A 20,459-nucleotide genomic window follows, 5' to 3' on the forward strand; every position below is an offset into this window, starting at 1 on the left:
TATTTAGATCTTCTTTGATTTCTTTTAGCAACGTTTTATAGTTTTTTGAATATAGGTCCTTTACATCCTTGGTTAAATGTATTCCTAGATACTTGATTATTTTAGTTGCTATTGTAAATGGAAGTTTTTATTGATGTCCTCTTCATATTCCTTGTTACCGGTGTATAGAAACATTACAGATTTTTGCATGGTGATCTTGTATCCCACCACTTTGCTGAACTAGGTTATTACTTCTAGTGGTTTTGTTGCAGATTTTTCGGGACTCTCTAAATATATAGGATCATGTCATCTGCAAATGGTGAAATTCTTACTTCTTTCTTTCGAATTTGAATGCCTTTTATTTCTTTTTCTTGCCTAATTGCTCTGGCTAGAACTTTCAGTACAATGTTTAATAATAGTGGTGATAGTGTACATCCCTGTCTTGCTGGGAACCTTGAAAAGCTGCTTATTTGGTTACTTCAGGCACCAGACTCAAACATTACAGGTATTCAACAAATATTTGCGAATACTAATAATTTAATAACTACTATGCCCTAGACTCTAGTAAGCATTTTATTTGTATTTCTCATTTAGACCTCACAACGGCCCCGTGGGATAGGTGCTATTGCCAATATTCATATTTTGGAGAAAGAAAAACTGAGATGTAAAAGATTAAGTAAATTTTCCACAGTCACAAGGCTAGTAAGCTTACTGCAACATTCAAACTGGCAAGTCAGTTACTGTTCTGTACCTCAGTTCTCTTACCTGTAACTGAGGTGGTTCCTATCTTTTTTTCCCTTTCAAACTTTCCTTTTGCCTGAGTTTGTTTGCCCATGTGACTCACCATGGAGAAATAAATCTGTAGGAAGTGGATTTCAAATGAAGGCCAATGGATGAAGACATTTCCTAATATATAAATACACTCAGAAGTACAATTTCACATTAGCAATTTTCCTCTGCAGCTCAACCACTTTCTTTAGCTGGTGTTCTGCAGAAGTTCTTTTTTGATCAAGTAGGACACACAAAAATTTGTTTGAATCTTCTATTTGCCTACTGCCTTATTTTATTTATGAACTGGATATGAATGTCAGCTCAACTCGGGCAAAATAAATATAACTATAGAGAGAAAAATAGATCTAGTCTTTCAACTGCTAGAAAGTAGAAATGTAGTAATAGTCAGTTTGGGCCTCCCTCCTTTCCCTTGTGCAGTGGCAGAATTCCAAGGTATTTGGGGATGGAGTGGGGACTGGCGAGCCCTTTGGGTTTTGAGTGAGCTGTCTCTGTAGGCATTTGTTGAGAAATCCACCACTTGTTGGTCCTGTGCGCCACGTTTATGGGTCCACACATGTCACTGCTGAGATGTCCCTGATTACTATCCACGAATTTCTGGGCAATACTTGAGGGCTTAAAAATCATTGTTTCCTCTTAGCCACTTAGCCACCTGTGATTCCTGAGACTCTCCATGACCTTGTCTCCTTAAGGCAATGTTTGCCAAACTTCACTCTTAAGTACCTTAAGAGTGAAAAAAATTCACATTTCTCTATGCTTGTATCTTGAGATATATTTGTAACATCATATTATTAACTTCATATTTTCCTTTAACTTAAATTTATTTTAAAAAGAACTTTTCATCCCTTTACTACACTAAATTGAAAACTTAAATGACTTGCCGTAAAGAGAAGGTAGCCATAACTATAAACTGTATGAGAATCAAATAATGTCATTATATTATAGATGAATATCATCAGCCATAAAACTGATGTACCCTCTGCCTCACTGGGAATGGGGCTGCCGAAGAGGGGGGGAAAAGAGTTACTATTTCAGCAGTATAATTCCACCACATCTATTTGCATAGCCGTTCGTTTATACTCTTATTTAGAGATGGAGTGGTGTAATGAAGAATGCAGAGGACTTAAAGTCTGAATAAGGCTTACAGCTCAAACACTAGCTGGGTCCGCAGAGAGATGGACCATTCTTTCTTTGGTAAAATACAAGAATCCTCCAGCGCAAATCGGCCTCTAGCACACCGACTTGCCCTCCGAAGGTGAACTACAACTCCCAGAATGCGCCGCGCGCAGTGCCGGGAATGCCGTCCGCCTCTTCCCGCAGGTTTCCCTCCTTACATCCTACAACTCCCACAAGGCCCCTCGGCTCCGGGCCAAGGCCCGGCACAGGGTGGAGGCAGAGGCGGAGGCGCGGGAGTTATGGAGGGGGCGGGCTCTGCAGGGAAGTGCGTCAGAGGAGGCGAGAGGAGAGTAGGGTGCTGTGGTTGGAGCTAGAGGGTGAAGCTGGTGGAGCAGAAGGATGGGCGGTGAGTGAGTGGGACCGACGGCGTCGGGCGGGGGTCGCGTAACCGCTCGACGTTCCTGGCGGTTTGATGAGAGGCCCCCTCCCAGTCCGCGGCCGGGGTTGGGCGTGTTCTGAACGGCCGGGCTGCTGCTGGGCTTGTCCCTCGACCGAGCGGTCTGGGCAGGGGCCTGGTCGGGTACCTCGGGCTCCTGATCCCGGGCCGCGCAGGGCTATCCTACCCCAGTCCCGACCTTCTCCTGCCCGGCCGTGTTCTTTGCCGGGTGACCGCGCCGAGCGCGGCGGCCGCCTCACCGCCTTGATGTCCGGCCTGGACAAGCCTCCGCTCCGGGTGTCGGGAGCTATTAAGGTCGTTTGAGAGCACTAGAATGAAAGAGGATTAAAAACAACAACACAAACCCAATTTGTGGAGTTATCGTTAATTATTGTAATTGCTGTGATCTCTCCTGAGTCACTTCCCATCTTCCAAACTCAGCAACCCCAGTTTGCGAGCTGCTTCTTCTTTTTTTTTTTTTTTTTTTTGTGAGCCTTGTAAAGTATTTTATGCGGTCACGGTATAAGCCTGCAGTATTTGACTCAGCTTGATCTGCCCTGAGTCATTTTACTGCGACCATTTACTACTGCCATTGAGCCCTTTCCACGCCTTGGGAGTGTTCATATTTTGCCTACCAGTTTTCTCTCTGAGTGAAGAGATCACTGGAGTTTTTGACCATATGTTGCACTTTGGTATATAAGGAGGTAGCAAGGTTACAGATGAGGTTCCCGAGAATAAGGAACGTGGAGAGTAAATAGGAGTGAAGAATTTGGCAGCATAAAGAAGCTTGGTTTAGGGAGATTGCTATCTAGCATTATTATATGTTACTGTTCTCCTTCCTATTCGGTGTACCTGGAACAACCATTCCCTCCGGGTTTATTAAACGACCTGCAACTTTGTCTTCCTAGTAGTTCCTGACTCTTAACCTTGTTTTAGAAGCCTTCCCTCCCCAAACTCATTTCCACCGCTTTCTTTTCTTATGCCCTTTTCACACTCATACTTAGAATACTTAATACTCTGCGGTTTGTGTAAATATTCAATTTGTAATTTATAATATATGCCCCATACACTGCTGACTGTGGGCATGTCTGTTGTTTGTACCTGTAATGTGTATGTCCATTTCAGTGTTGTCTGTTTTAGTATGCAGGTGATAGACTAGAGAACAAGACTTCTGTCTCCGTAGCATCCTGGGTATGTGAGCATTCAATAAGTACTTTCATGAGAATAAGTTTTGTTTTAAACTTAAGAACATGTTTGCTTGCTTTTTAAAAAATTCTTCAATGATTATATTTTATTTTAAATAGCCAAGGGATGGGGAATATAGTAAAGGGTGTTTTGAGATAATTCATTTAAAAATAATAATCATTTATTTGTCCTTGTTGTCTAATGGTTACTTTCTTCTTTCTCCAATTTTTAAACAGAGCAGTCTGAATGCCAGAATGGATAATCGTTTTGCTACAGCATTTGTAATTGCTTGTGTACTTAGCCTCATCTCGACCATATATATGGCAGCTTCAATTGGCACAGACTTCTGGTATGAATATCGAAGTCCAGTTCAAGAAAATTCCAGTGATTTGAACAAAAGTGTTTGGGAAGACTTCATTAGTGATGAGGCAGACGAAAAGACTTATAATGATGCACTTTTTCGATATAATGGCACAGTGGGATTGTGGAGACGGTGTATAACCATACCCAAAAACACGCACTGGTATAGTCCACCAGAAAAGACAGGTATTTATCTTATTTGAACGTCTCTCTCCTTTATTACTCAATGATAGCAAAGTGACATGATGATTGCCTAGTTATGTATAGGCAGGTTTGTGGATTCTCTCCCTCCCCAAAGAAATAAATCTTATGTCTTTATCTCTTCTCTCTCTACTACCTTTCTTTGCTTCCGTGAATTAACCATGTTATTTATTAATATTGTTTGAATGAGTAACTATCCTTACCTTGGGAAAGCTGTTTTCAATCTTTGTACTTAAAGTTCTTCTTATTAATTTCACACATGTGGTGAGGAAATAGTTGGAAAAGTATTTTGGGAGACTTTAAATACTTGGCACTTGGAAAAAGGACTAATGTCCAAAATTAAGTGAAAAGATATGAATTGATATTCCTTTTATTCCACATTCAAGCAAATTCATATTCCAACAAATTTGAATTTATAGTTCTATTATAGCCTAGTTGGATTATGGTAGATAATTTATCATTTGCCCCCTATAATTTTAGAGGATATAATTTAATCACCCCAACATTTAAATCTGTATATGTTTGAAATTGTTTCATAATGACTTTGATAAAAAGTTTGTAGGTTATAAACAATTTATGGAGATCTAAAAACAATCTAAGAAGTTATCTTTCTCAGGTTTATTTTGCAAATTTTTTGGCATTTAAAAATGTTAATTTTCACTTATTAAAAAAGAAGCTTTAAAGATCTTTGCAAGGAGCAGCTTTACAGTTCATTTTTATTTATGGGTGCTTCTGCTGGCTTCTTAGTAGGGAAGCATTGTGAGAAATTATAGCAGAACAAGTTTGAGTTGAGTTACCGTTTATCAGTAGAATGGTAGTTGTGATTACATATGGAGAAAAGGAAGTAGTTTAGAAAGAAAGGGGGAGAAAGTTGATCAAATTTTATTTGGCATTTGATATTGTAATCATACTAATCATTTAATTACTCATTCAGAATTGTTTGCCTCCATGTTTCTGGGCCTAGGAACTTGGAATACATCAGAAAAGAAAACAAATCAAAATCCTTACTCTTGGGCAGCTGTCATTCAAATAAGGAGAGGAAGACAATAAACAAAATAAATAAATATATAGTTTGTTAGAAGATGACATGTGCTATGGAAAAATAGACCAAAATAAAGGAGATTTAGAAATAAATGGGGAAAGAGATACTTGTGGTCATAGTTTACAGTTTTAAATAGGATAGTCAGGATAGGCCTCATTGAGAGATAAGCATCTGAGCAAAGACTTTGTATAGTTGAAGGAGTTGGCTATATTGATAACTGGAGGAGAATCATTTAAGTAGAAAAGGACAGCTACTGCAAAGGCCCTGTAGATAATCAAGGAAGCCACTGAGTTGGAATAGAGAATAAGAGTCAAGTATATATAGACTTTGGGGGTGAAAAATGAGGCAGGTGATGCAGGATGTTATGGGCCATGGTGGTGAGGACATTGGCTTTTACCTTGAGTGGGATGCAGAGTCATAGGGCAGTTTTGAGCAGAGGAGAGTCATTAAATGATTACTCTGATGCGTTAAAAATAGGCAGTGGACAAAGGAGAGAGCAGAGAAACTGGTTTCAAGGCTATTGCAGTAATTCAGGTGAGAAATTATGACTCAGACTAGGGTGATAATGTTGAGCAGTAGCTGGATTCTGGATATATTTTGAAGATAGAGCCTCCAGGATTTCCTGGTAAAGTGTTGGCAGAATGACTCTAAAGTTTCTGGCCTGAGGAACTGGAAGGGTAGACTTGCCACTAGAATAAGCTTGGGGTAGAAGATCAAAGTCAATATTTATTTCAGTCTTTAGATACCCACCCCCTTTCTTGCTAGTCGTCTTTACATATCTACGCTCTTCTTCTCTTTTTCTACTCCAAGCTTTTTCTTCCTTTTTGCCTCTGTCCTTAAACCTGTCACTGACAGTAGCATCCATTAGACATTGATGCATCCTATGTGTCACTCAGGGACAGAGAGGTTGCTGACTCATCTGGGAACATCTTTGTATGTCACTTTTTACTTCAGATAGTGAATACTAAAAGAGTTATTGTTAAATGTTTTTAATTAAAAGAACAAGCACTCATTATTGTTCTTGTTCCAGAGTCATTTGATGTGGTAACAAAATGCATTCGTTTCACACTAAATGAGCAGTTCATGGAGAAATTTGTTGATCCTGGAAACCACAATAGTGGGATTGATCTCCTTAGGACCTGTGAGTACTTTGATCTCAGCAGGAAAATTGGGATAGGGGGGAAGAAAAGAAATAATTTTATTTGCCTTATATTTAACTCTGTTTTTAGAATAAGATGAGTTTGTAGATCATGCCAACTTAAAATATGATCTATAACAGTATCCCAACAAACTGTTCCTGTTGACAGCGTATTTGAGAATATAGATACTTACTAAATTGCAAATGATCGGAAGTTGAAGGAGGCAGCTTATACATTGGGTGACAGAATCCTGCCAAAAGATTTTCTTGATGGGCCTGTTTTATTTAGAGGAAATTTATAAGGATAAATAATAAATACCTATATTGAAGTTAAACACATTAGCCACCTATGTTCAGATGGGGATATGTGAAAAAAGTTGATTGCAAGCTTTACTTCAGTCAAATGAGTTCCTGGCCTGCTAAAAAAGTTAATCCAGTTGTAGTAGTGAGAAAAGCATAGATGTCAAAAGCAAAAATATTTGTTGGAAGTATTCTGTTCTTAATGGTCTGGCTGCCCATGAAATACTGCTTTCAGATTTGAGCCTCGATTTTAAGGGTGGTAGAGACTTAATGGAGCTTGCCCAAAAGAATAACTTGTCATGAGAAGAGCAATAGAATAAATAGCAAGTATTCAGTTTTGCGATGAGAAGGCATAAGAGGAAATTCATTACTAAGAGTAAGAGTTTGAAGGATGTTTGTTTCATGTAACTATGTTACTAAGACTATGTAGTTCTAGGATGTAAAACGAGCACCAAAAGGGGTATTTAGTTTAACATTGATATTAATATATTGCTAATAATTCAAATTATTTGAAAATGAAATGGGAAGCTTTGTTAGGTTGTCAGCTTTCTTCTAGTGTGTTGAGGGAATTTATGATAATTACAACTGCTATTTGTTGAATGACTGATGTATGCAGGATCTTGTGCTTTGTACTTTGTTTATATTTTCAGTAGCCCTGAAAGCACGTAATTTACAATCACCATCTATTTGTCATTTCTGCTTTGAGATATTTTAAAGGCTTGTGTGTAAAGCCAGACCCTGTTACTTCAAGTCTTGTTTTAGTTATTTATCCCTCTTTTTCAGTTTCCTCATGAAATGGACTTAATGATAATACCTACTTAATAGGGTTGTTGGGAGGACTAATGCATAAAACATGCATAGAACAGCACCTAGCACTAGAGTGATTGTTAGCTGTTAGTGTCCTTTTTACTTTCATTAGGGCAAAGTTAGTGTCCTTTTGAGCAAGTGCTTTAGAAAAGAAGCCTCAGTGTGTTAAAAGTCTCTTACCTTTTGAGAAAAGATCTAAGAGTATGAAAGAAATTGCCATTATGGGAAAGCTGTCTGCTATCATGTTAACATTTCTTTTCTCTCTCTCTTTTTTTAATGTCAGATCTTTGGCGTTGCCAGTTTCTTTTACCTTTTGTTAGTCTAGGTTTGATGTGCTTTGGGGCTTTGATTGGACTTTGTGCTTGTATCTGCCGAAGCTTATATCCCACCATTGCCACAGGCATTCTTCATCTCCTTGCAGGTGGGTCTGGTCATCATACTTATGTTTTAACTTCCTGTCTCTTTTTAGGTACCAAAGGGTTGTAATTCTTAAACACCACATATTGCTGCCCTGTCACGTTGCCTTGAAATCTTTTACTGTGCTCTTACCAAGCCATATTTTGTTTGTTTTTGAAATATCCCCCCTAGGTCTGTGTACACTGGGCTCAGTAAGTTGTTATGTTGCTGGAATTGAACTACTTCACCAGAAACTAGAACTGCCTGAGAATGTGTCAGGTGAATTTGGATGGTCATTCTGCCTGGCTTGCGTCTCAGCTCCCTTACAGTTCATGGCTTCTGCTCTCTTCATCTGGGCTGCTCACACCAACCGGAAAGAGTACACCTTAATGAAGGCATATCGCGTGGCATGAGCGTGAAGCTGCCTCTTTTACAATTAGCATTTTTATTATTTTAAAAATATTTTTCCTTGCCTCCTTCCCAACTGCTTTTAGTTTTTTCCCCTGGATATACCATTTTATCCTGAAAATCCATTTTATTTATATATACAAATATACTTGCACAGCTGTTTTTTTTTTTTTTCTTAATACCACTAAAAATTTTATGATTGACTGTGAGGGATTCCATCTTTTAAACAAACCAGTCTAGATTCAGAGTCCAGAGAGAAAGAAATAGTAGAGACGGTACAAATTTGTGAAAGAAAATTGATAGCGAGAAACTGACCCCAAACAAGTTCTGCTGTCTGTTAGACTTGTCAGTAAAAGTACAGTAACCATATCTTTTCAATTAGAAACTCTTAGTTTCTTAGTATCTTTGGAGAATCTCTTATCATTGTCATAGCTTCATGTTCACTTTGCTGTGGTAGACAGTCAGCCAGCCAGCCAGCCAGAGATATTAATGCCATTTTCAAACCCTCAAGCTATATAAAATAGCGGAATTATCTAAGAGGCTTTTCCCTAAACATTGGCATATAGCTTCATCTGAGTTAAAATTTGGCAGCTGTTCTTACTGTGTCTGTCTACAAAAAGGGGAGTGAAAAATATAGTGTATACTTGAAGTTTTAACTTTATACCTGTAAGAATTCCAATTCAGCTAGAGAAAAAAGGTTAATATTTTATTTTTATTAAAGCAAATTTTTTTTAAGCTCACCTTAATACGTCAAGAGGATCTTTAGTACTGCCAAACTGTTTTGGGTTTTTGCTCCTCCCCTCTTCACACACCAGGCTTATAAAACAAGTGCTTTCTTTGTAACATCACAGTTGGGGCCATAGAGTAAAGTTCCCCAATTTCTATCTGTTTATTCTGGCTAAGTATCATAAAGAAGGTTCCACCATAATGACCCATAATGATCTAGGAAAACTACCACAAGATCTAAAGTTTTGGCTGGCTGTTAACCTCCAACCGTGGTCTTTATTTCTTGTGGTGAAATGATGTGCCTTTCCTTACCTAAATCCTTTCCTGGTGTGTATCAACATTATTTAATGTCTCCTAATTCAGTCATTTTTTATAAATATGTCTGTAAACATTGAACTTTTAAAAATCTTATTTGTTTATTCCATTACTGTAGCACTTGACAGATTTAAAAAAAATGTAATTTAGTAATTTCTTACCATATTCTAAATCTGTCTTTTTTAAAAAAATAAAAAAAAAGTAAGAAGAGACCCAAATAGTTGTGTAAAGAGTGTCTGAGTTGATTTAAATCTTAACACCTTAAAAGAAATTACAGGATTCAGAATGAGGTTCTCTGGTTCTCTGTGGAAAATGCATTGTTGCTCTGCAGACCTATTTTTATGTCCAGTATTGTGTTTCTGTTTTATATTACAGAAAATATGGGAACTTCTCCCCCCATTAAAAGATAAGTCCCTATCTATTATGCCTCAGCATTTTAAAACATTTGCAAACTAGTTTTGTAGTCTCTGCTTATTATACTTAATGGCTAGTTTTCCATGAAGTCATTGAATGGGTGTGGATGTTTGTGTTCTATGTTAGAAAAGTAGTCAAGGCAGCTTCTGACTTTATTAAAACAAAGTCAGGGTTACTCTTTGGTTGATTATTGCCTGTGAAATGGCTGGGTTTTTTCTACCTCTTTCTAACTCTTGAAGTTTCATTTCCTGTCCACCTTCCACAGAAGGTGAAGGCCAAAAAGGTAAGTGAACAAACCTAAAACTGTTGGAATTGGGATATTAAAATTGTTGGCCAGCACAACATTGGGAAGTTTATTTGTTTAATTTTTTTTACATTTATCTCTGCCTCTTGTTACCACAGAGTTATAAGTAACTTTATTTAACAACACCAGTCTTTACTGTGCACTCTAAGAACTCAGTCTTTTCAGGACTATAACTGAAAAGACTGGATTTTTCAGTTATAGTCCTGCTGTTAGCTTCATTAAATATAGAATACTAGTCTTATAAACCCTGGTGCTGAATATGTATTGTACTTGGTATCTTAACCACATGGAAAAGTAGCTGAGGTGATCTTCTGCAGAGGCAATTTTCTTTGAAATATATAGGGCTATATTGTTTCATTTGATGTGAAAATTAGTTTTCAGCTGTCTCATGATTCTAATTAGATTGAATCATGAAATTGCTAATATTTTGGTCACTTTTGATCACCGTAATACTTAAAATCAGTAGTAAAGTAAATCCTAATCTTTAAAAGCAACCTCAAAACTAAGGAATTGTTTAATGTTGTTCAGAACATTTGTTTTATACTAAAAAAAGTGTTTTGAAATCTGTTTCATAGTTCTTAATCTCATTCAGTGATGTGAATATTTTCTGTATCCTTTTTAACAAAAGGCTAATTTTTAGAATTTCTTAGGAATAGCCATAAAACACCAAAGAGTTGATATAATAAAAAGGTAGAATAATTCTAGAATTTATTTGTTCAGTAAACACTAAGTGCTTACTATCTATTACATAATGCACGAGCATCTCAAGAATCTAATAATCTAGTAAAGTTTTATCTACCTTCATTTCAGTGTTGGTGTGGGAGGTAGAGAAGGGTAGAGATATCATGGATAGGTGATGTAGTCACATTAATAAGTATGAGATGACCACCACAACAAATTAAAGTTTGATTGCTTTTTCCTTCCAGAAACATCACCAAATTGTAGGTCAGCACTTATAGTTCTGGTCATGTCGAATTGATTATAAAATGTATATAGTTTTGAGAGTATTTTAAAACTTAATCTTCATGTAAACTTCCACCAAAAATGAAAGCAACCTATTGAATTAACCTGATTTTACTTGCTCCAATGCTCCTGAGGTTTCCTAGCACCTCAAGATACTGCCAATACGTGCAGCTCTGAAGATACACATTGCCAGCTCACAAGTGATGCACACACAGCTCACAGGACAACTGTCTTGACACAGTTGGTGGAGTCTTTTGTCCTCCTTCCAGCCCTCTTCTCATAAGGGAATAATGATTCATACTTTTCAGAGAGAGGAATAAAGCAAGGAAGCACATCTGTGTGTACAAATTTTGTTTTTATTGCTCTTTAGGTATTCCAACACCCTATTGTAGTGAGACATACTATTGTAATGAGACATATTTTTCCTTAAGATCAAATTGCAGGTATGTGTCACGTCCTACAAATTCAATATGTGAAAGCCCTGAATTGCAAGGAGAAAAAATTAGAATGATTATTTTCTCTATAGATGAAGTTATCGTAAAAGTCATCTTAATCTCTTAAGTGCTAAATTTCTGTTAAAGTTAATACAATATTTGAAGTATAAATATATACACACTTGGAAAACTTGTATAAAGCAAGACCCAATTTATATTACTTCTCTAAAGAAATATTGACACAATCTCACACACATTCCACATGTGGTGTACAATCAATTGCTCACAATTTCATCACATAGTTGTGTATCCATGATCAGTTTTTAAGAAGTTTGCATCACTCCAGAAAAAGGAAAAGAAACAAAAAAACTCATGCATGCCCTAACCCTTACCCCTCCCTCTCACTGACCACTAGTACTTTTGACCAATTTATATTTTATTCTTTTTCTGTTCTGTTGCCACCTTTTAAAATATCTGAGCTGTTGAATAATGCATCACCTTTCATCTACGGACTCAGTAGTGTCCCAGATATAAACTTTACCCGCCTTGTCCTGCAACCTTTTAGTCTCTCCCAGTCTTCCAGCCTCCCGTTTCCATTTTCTTTATTCAGGTTAGAAAGTCACTCATGTGTTCACGAATACTTGATTCTTTTGCCCCATAATCTCCCATGGCACCTTCCTACAAAATCCTTAACGCTCTTAATAAGACTGGGCTGTTCATTTTTATTTGATTCTATAAAAAAAACTATTTGACTCCAACTGTTTGACGATTATTGATTCATCCAAGTAATTGATTCAAGTAATGCTGAAATGAGCTTTAGTTTCTCCAACCCTTATTTGCGCCTCCCTACAAAAGGAAGGATTTGTTATCTGGAGAGATTGCTGAAATTCTGGTATCCACAAGAAGCAGAGTTAAATACTTAACTCTGGAGAAAGAATGCTACATTTGCACTTCCAGGTCTGTCACTTAGCCTTTATGAACCCCACTTTTCTATTTGAAAGGTGATTATCTTACCTGTCTTGTGGAGTTGTGATGAAGATTATTTGAATTTCTCGGCACAAAGTAGCTGCTCAAATAATGCTAGTTATTCCTGGCTGCATTAGGAGAAAATGGGCCCCAGACTGCACAGTGGAATTGTGTGCAAAACTTTTTTATACTGATGTCTGGGGTTTCATTCCCAGGATTCTGTTTTGGTTGGTCTGAGATATGGCCAGGTTCACTGGGATTTTTTCAACATTTCATGGATTATGGACAGCATCTATGTTTCTAAACCACCTTGCTAAAGCAATAGATGGCGTTTTCTCTCCTACACAGACTACTAAAGAGATAGTTGGCTCTCCTATATACTTATTTTTTGTAGTAAACAGACCTGACACTGTACCTGTCTTCTAGAAGCAACTTCTTTCCTGTGTTGCAGCACTCTTTCCTACTGACAACTGACTCTTTGAGACTGGCCCAATCTATCTCAACTCTGCATCCTGGTGATGTATATATAGTCTGCAGACTCAAAGCACCCCAGTAACTGTACCTAAAGTTCAGATTTTGCAGGAAGTTAATAGGAAGACTGGGTTGCTCAGCTTTGGTTCTAAATTCAACCTGTAATCCAGTATATACAGACACTTCAGAGTGATTAGGCCTCAGAGAGAAAGTGGATGCTGTGATCCCCATGTGCTTATCAGTTCATTGTACTGGTTAGAACCTGGAAGGGAAAAGGTATGAGTGAGTATTTGACATTAACCACACAAAACAGAAATGCTTGTAGAGTAGGCATGGAATATGAAATCAGTGTAAAATAGTACCTACCTTTGAGGGTGAAATAAGGAGGTAGTTTATGTAAAGTGCTTAGAACAGATCCTAAAGCATTGTAAAGCTCAATGTTAGGTATTATTTAGAGGTCAATGCAGCATACGGGAAGAAGAAGGAATTGCCTGGCCTGTATATTTCATGCTCTAGTATGGACAGGACCTGATCACTTGTGATTTGTCTTGTGGTTGCATGTCAATGGGGTAATTGCTGGTATCATGTTATTAGGGAATGTTTAGTTTCCATTAAGATTCAGTTCGATACAGAGCTTTATTATACAGGCTTTTTAGCCAAACCTGTCTCATGGTAGAAGAATTTTTGCTTTTAAAGGCTTGTGTTTTTATCCTTTTTCTTAAACAGGACTGGCCTAGTGTGGGGCTTTTGCCTTTCAGTGAATGTGCTAAACATTGGTTGCTCAATCAAGATTAGCTATGTCAAAAATCTGTCTTTGTCTCATCTAAAATAGTATCTCAGGTCCATGGAGGGAATGAAAGGAAGTTGGATTCTTCTGATTTGTTCTCAGGCTCCTCAAGTCAGCTATTATCACATGTAATCCATTAGGTTTGAATGGCTCATTTTAAGTGCTGAGGCTGACACTGTATTTCCGGGACCCATTCCTAGGTCACCCACTGAAGGATGGTATTTATTCATGAGCACACACACAAGGTGCTGTGTGGCATTTACTTGCTGCCCTGGACTCTTAATGGAGATTCAAAAATATGAGCACACATGAGATTATCTAAATTAATTCTAATGAGAGGTCAAACACTTGGGGCTAAAACCCCTTTTAGACTTAATCAGAGGCAGCAGAATTCAATGTTATCATCCCAACTGTTGTAGGTTGAATTATGTACAACAGAAAATGACATTCTTAATCCATTCCTGTGGGTGTGAACTCGTAAGTAGAACCTTTTGAAGATGTTTTTTTTTGTTAAGCTGTGGCCCAAAAGAATGAGGTTGGGTCTTAACCACTGTAGGCTCCATGAATAGAAAGACACTTGGAAGAGTAGAAGCGGGAAGTCAGTGGAACCCTAAAGAGAAAGGTGAGGGTGTCACCATGTGATGGGAAAGCTAAGAAATCTAAGAATTGCCAGCCAACCAGAATGCTACTGACCCCGGGAGGAAGCAAGCCTTTAAGGCTCTGAAACCTTGAGACAATAAATTCCTGCTGTTAAACCAACCCATTGTGTAGTATTTGTCATAGGGTGACAAACATGAAACCAAACATCCAAACATCACCTTAGGGAGTGCCACCTCCCTCTCCATTTGAAATAAGGAGATGACTGAAGGAAGGAAAGGAAAGCAAAGGGAGGTATGGAGGTTTATGTGTAGGACACCATTCTAGGTGAAGAAGCAGAGCTATGCTGTAGTTAATGACATCTGTTTTGTATTTAGAAAAAAAATCTTTTTCTTCCTTTTACTGGTTGAGAAACTTTGGGCAAGTTACTTCACTTCTTTAGGTCCTAGGATAGTAATGCCTTTTTTTTTTTTTTCAGTTTGTTTGAAGCTTAAATAAGATAAAATATGTAAGGTATTTAGCATGGTGTCTAGCACAAATTAAACTTTCAATAAATGATAGGTATTATTAATTTGAAGATTATTTCAGATCCCCAGCCGTGCTTCCTCTCTTAAAGCCCTGACCCAAATTCCTAACTGCCTTCAAGATATCTTTTTTTTCAGAATTTTCATACCTAAAACTTAATATGTACAAATTTAAAACCTTCTCATAACTTCTAGAGATCCCATTTTCTTTACGGCTTTTCCCATCACCTAGACTTTCAATGTTGACATCATCTTTGATTCCTCTTTTTCCCTTGCTCCCCACATCCAGTCAGTTACAAAGTCTTTTTGAATCTATCCTCATAATATCTATCTCACTAAACCCCTTCTATCTGTCTAGTTCCATATCACCACCAGGTCCCCCCTGGCTAATGAGACTAGCCTATTGGTCTCCTGGCTGCCAGCTCTCTCTCCTATATTTCATTTTACATGTTTTGCCAACCTGATTTGCTGAAGCATAGGTTTGATCACATCAGCCTTTTGCTAAAAAGCCTTCAATGAGTCCCCATTGCTTGTACAAGCAATTTAGAATAAGGTCTAGATTTAGTCTAACATACAAGCTATAAGATCACTAGTTCTGTCTTTGCAAAAGTTTCTCCAATTCACACTCCTTTTAGTCAACCCCAGTAATTTGTACCCAGCTGTCACTTTTCTTGTATCCTTATTTTTGGAAAACTGTTCTCCGTATATTCAAATCTTATCCTTACCACTTCACTGAAATTCCAGTTTCAAAAGTCACAATGACATCTTTCACTAAAGAGAATAGTTTGTCGCATCTCAAATGTCTTATCCTTCTGAACTTCTATAGCATGCTGACTGTGCAGGTTTATGAAGGATGTATGTACCCTAGAAAAGCCATGCTTTAATCAAAACCCCATTTCATAAAGGTAGAATAATCCCTATTCAATATTGTATGTTTGAAACTGTAATCAGGTCATCTCCCTGGAGATGTGATTTAATCAAGAGTGGTTGTTAAACTGGATTAAGTGATGACATGTCTCCACCCATTTGGATGGGTCTTGAGAAGTTTCTGGAGTCCTATAAAAGAGGAAACATTTTGGAGAATGAGAGCAATTCAGAGAGAGCCAGAGAAGAATTACATAGCCACAAGAGCCCACAAACCAGCGACCTTTGGAGATGGAGAAGGAAAATGCCTCCCGGGGAGCTTCATGAAACAGGAAGCCAGGAGAGAAAGCTAGCAGATGATGTCTTGCTCACCATATGCCCTTCCAGCTGAGAGAAAAACCGTGACTGTGTTCACCATGTGCCTTCTCGGATGAGAGAGAAACCTTGAACTTCATTGGCCTTCTTGAACCTAGGTATCTTTTCCTGGATACCTTTGATTGGACATTTCTATAGACTTGTTGTAATTGGGATATTATCACGGCCTTAGAATTGTAAGCTTAAATTGTAAGCAAAGGGGAAGTTTATTAAATTCCCCTTTTTAAAAGCCATTCCGTTTCTGGTATATTGCATTCCAGCAGCTAGCAAACCAGAACACTGACTAACCCCACTTTTTACTTTGCATAACAGTGGTTACTGTGCATATCAACTAGACCATATAGTTCATTTAGTCTTTGTATACCCCCCCCAGATCTCCCCTATTACCTTGCAAAAACAAGTCCATTTCTGAAAGAGGTTTCTGAGTGATAATCCTTGAAATTACTAGCTCTCTATTGTAAAATCTATACATGAAACTACATTTGAGAAAGAATCAAAATTGATAAACAAGATTTTGAGTTTAGCACTTTGGAAAGAAAGATACATGAAGGATATTTCAAGGTAATTTTGAAATTTACAGATATAACTTTCTTCCTCTTGAGCCAGAAAGATGTCAGTGCAATTCTCTGTCAGTTGTGACATCATATTCACAATTTAATTCAATCACTCAGACTGGTGATGTTTGCACATTTTATATGAAGGCTTATACTAGAAAATGTTTAAAGATTTTTGTTCACTTGTTTAGAAGAGAAAAATTAAGAACTTTAACTTAAATTGTTGGAGAAGTTTAATGAATTCAATGTATCCCCATCTCTATACTGAGAAATAAAGTTCTTCAACAAAATCAGGCCATTTTTAGATAAAATTACAAGTTTAATAGATAAATGTAGGATAGTTCGAGCAATAGTGAATCTCAAAATGAAGATGCCTTGTATTTCAAGTGCATATTCATCAAGAGTAATGGTCACCATACATTTTCAAACAAGCCTTGTTCCCAAAGTTCTCTACCCAATATTACGCATATTCTCTCTTGATTACATACACTAGTGCTCATCTTGAATAGTAGATGCTTAATAATTTTTTTCTGAAGGGAATTAGATCTTGGGTTCAATGAATAAATTTCATAATCTCCTATATTATCCCTAGTAATTGCTAATTTATAAAAAAATCCTTTAATTTCTTTCTATTATTTTTAGAATATAGTCCAAACTCTTTAACAGAAGCTTATACTCTCACCCACAGTTTTATTCTTCAGACACACTGGTCATTTAGTTTTTTCAGTTGGCCACACCTATAGCAATTTGAAAATATCATCTCAAAATTCTTTGATCATCCTCTTATTGAGAGGTAGATTCTATGTCCTATCCCCTTTGAATGTGAGCTGACCTGGTGATTGCTCTGGCCAAAAGAATTTGACTGTAGTGATACTATGGGTTTTAAAAAGTTCTGTTGGCTTCAGATGTGTTCTCTTGGAACAGCAGGTCTTAGATGCTGCCTCTCAGAACCCAGTTTCTGTGCTGTGAAAAGCCTAGGCCACATGGAGTTGCCCTATGTAGTTACTCCAGTTCAAATTCCAAGCTAAGTTCCCAGCTAGCAGCCAAGTCCATCTTCCAGCCCTGTAAGTGTGAGTTCTCTTGAATACCCAACCCTGCTTAATCTCAGATGACTCCAGCTCCAGCCACTATCTCACTGCAACTCTCCAAGCAAGAACCACATACCTGAGCCCAATCAAGCCACAGAATTGTGAGAGATAATAAATTGTTTATGCCACTACATTTTTGGGTTGTTATGCCATCAGAGTATTTAGAACAATGCTCTTTTCAACCACAGGCTTTCAAAAGTTTTTTTCCTGACTAGCTTTTCCTGACCCCTGGACCCATGACTTCTTTTTTCCTATTAACTCCTATTTATTGTTCAGATGAAATCTTAGTATTTATATCCTCTGAAGGGTTCTCCCCTTAGCATCTATCCTGGTTTAGCCCTCTTTTTCATATTTTTACAACAACTGTGAAATTCTAGTTTCTAACATGTGTAACAGGTTATTGAATGAGGTAGAGAGTTGAAATGCAAGTTTGAGAGCTAATCTATTCTTTCTTACTACTCCTTTTAAACTCCATCAATCTTAATAAAATCTAAGGTAGGTTTTTGGGTCACTTAATAATTAATGAAATAGTCTCTGTTTGGGAGGACAAGACCAGTATGATAGTCACATAACTCCTGTTCATTCAGTGAAATATAAAAACTCTAATGCCATTCAGAGTAAAAATTCCCCCTTCCTTAGATTAGGCCTTCCTCTTCCTGAAAATCGTGCAGTGGGGGAGGAGTCTTGCTCAGTTTCTCTCTGGCCTCAATCACTTCCTTCTATGCTGACAGCAACTAGTTCTGACCCCTATAGAGTCAAAATGTGTAGTCTTAAATGGCTGGCACAATTGTCACCTGACTATGGGGCCCTGGAAGGTCAATACACAATTGCCTCCTCTTTTTCTTTTATCGGCCACTTTTGGGAGTTTCTTAGAGACCCTCCCTTGTACACATTCAGACTTCAGTTCTTTTAACAAATTAAATCAATGCCTCTCCCTCAGCTGCTTGTCTACTACTCATCTCTCAGTCTCTGGGCTCCTGGAAGGCTGGGTCCTCTCCTTTGGGGTTACATTGCCCTCAGGTGGTTTAAGAGTCCTCCTTTACTCTGATACCAGACCAACTCCTTCTGTGGGGTATGTGAACAAAAAAGTTGATGGGAATGTAGGCCTCTTCTAATTCAACCTGTTGTCTAGCTGCCTCACTGCTTCAAGGCCATCTGCCAAGGCCTTTTGTCTTTATCTTTTCCAGGGAGAATCAGATAGTCTTCAATAGGTTTTCCAAATTCCAGGGAATATATGTCAGGATCTCTGAGTGAAGCCTCTCTTAATCAGTTTAGTAGAATGAGGGGGAGGTGAGCCTGCAAATCTTCAGTATCTCTCTCCAAGGAATGTCTGTCTCCTATTTCTCCAAGCTCTGATTAATACTCAAGACTCTTATAGACCCTTGAAGGAAGCAAATGAGCTAAAAGTCTATAAAATCCATTTTAGACTATCCTCGTTGCAAATTCTGCATAGCATTTAGCACTTCATTATGTGGAAATTCAGATGAAACTAAACTAAGCTAACATACATTGCATTTAAATCCTAATGAATATTTATTAAGTTGTAATAAGTTTTGTTTGAAGTCTTCCTTCTTTCCTGGGCCAACTGTAAGTCCCAAGAGGGCAGAAATCTAGTCTAACTTCACTCATAGTGCACAGTGCTTAGCACAGTACCTAGTATATAATCAATGCTCAACAAGTATTTATTGAATGAAGTATGAACAAAAACATATATTTAGATTATGTATGTAGAAAACCTTTTGTCCTTGGCAAGCTAATCTTTTAAGTCTGAGTACCCACACCACTCATTTTTCAGATATAAGTACATAGATGTACTATTTTGACTGTCCTTGTTTCCTCCCATCATTATTGACACAAACAAAAGTTATTTTTTTCAGTGTTTCCTCTTGAAGAGAGTAATAAATTTATCTATCTTGAAATTAATATTTCTTTCTGAGCAGGGCTTACATATTTAAATATGAAGTTAAAGGCAAACGTTGAGCTGAAGGATTGTACAGAATAAAATTCTCTTAAATTTAGTATTAGTAAAATATTTTGAATGAACTGTAATATCCTATACTATTTTATTTCTTTTTTTATAGCCTGAATTAGAAAAATTTCTAAAAAAGCAGAAAATATGCCTGTGTAACCTTTTAATAAGTGTTTCCCTGTATCATTTGCCATACTAAGAGGAATAAACTCAGTACCTACTTTTTGGTGATGACAGGAAGGAAGATGACATGCTTTACACGAGGGGATGAAAAGACCCAAGCAATGCAAGAGGGACACACCTCAGAATGCTGGAAAAAAAATATGCCAATGATATCATCATCTCTTTGGTATTCAGAGCCTGCCTCTGCAAGAATTCTTGTCATAAAATATGTTCTTACATTTTTTTTGTGACAATGTAAGACTGTAACCAAGAAGTTGGGATTTAACAGATGATTATGGTTATTGAATCATTATATAAATTTTTCTTTTCACTTTCTGGTGTATTAGAGTCACCAGAGGAAAATATCTGATATTGCTAAAGTGTAATCCAGCTGTCTTGATCTCTGATAATGATTGTATAATTATATAGCCTTTATGTTCTGATCTTGTGACCGTAAAAACCTTGTCATGGATCCCCACTTGTATTTCTTTATCCTATTTTTCAACTTTTAAGTCTTATGATCACTAAAGACAGTCCTAATGTTTATTAATTTAGGGGCTTGAGACAGCTCAGTACTAACACACCCCAATTCCAAAGCTATCTTATAGATGGAACTGGATCTAACCAAAATTGACATGCTTAACATATGCAGTGACTTAAACTTTAACTTATCAGTGCCCTATACTTCATTATAGTACTAAAATTCATACCTTTTATCATATTAAGTCCTCCATTTTCTTATTTATGATCTGTGACTAAGCATGCAATCAATCTGCACATGCTCAATAA

At 37.4% G+C, this 20,459-nt stretch overlaps 1 protein-coding gene across 6 annotated transcripts; it reads left to right on the forward strand.

Annotated features, from left to right (window-relative positions):
• The first annotated feature begins 2,110 nt into the window (after nt 1-2,110).
• Nucleotides 2,111-19,936, forward strand: CLDND1 (claudin domain containing 1). 6 transcript variants are annotated; one of them, XM_077118638.1, is made up of 6 exons: nt 2,115-2,290; nt 3,461-3,511; nt 3,742-4,051; nt 6,139-6,249; nt 7,637-7,774; nt 7,942-9,416. In XM_077118638.1, exons 3-6 carry the CDS (start codon nt 3,760-3,762, stop codon nt 8,160-8,162), a joined length of 762 nt encoding a protein of 253 aa, XP_076974753.1. In that variant the 5' UTR covers nt 2,115-2,290; nt 3,461-3,511; nt 3,742-3,759; the 3' UTR covers nt 8,163-9,416. The 6 variants fall into 6 exon arrangements, with proteins under 6 accessions (XP_076974755.1, XP_076974753.1, XP_076974750.1 ...); XM_077118640.1 differs by lacking the exon at nt 7,637-7,774 and having other exon boundaries at nt 2,111-2,290; XM_077118635.1 differs by lacking the exon at nt 3,461-3,511 and having other exon boundaries at nt 2,177-2,290; nt 3,747-4,051.
• The last annotated feature ends 523 nt before the right edge of the window (nt 19,937-20,459 follow it).

This window comes from Tamandua tetradactyla, chromosome 10 (assembly GCF_023851605.1).
Source record: "Tamandua tetradactyla isolate mTamTet1 chromosome 10, mTamTet1.pri, whole genome shotgun sequence".
Taxonomy (NCBI): domain Eukaryota; kingdom Metazoa; phylum Chordata; class Mammalia; order Pilosa; family Myrmecophagidae; genus Tamandua; species Tamandua tetradactyla.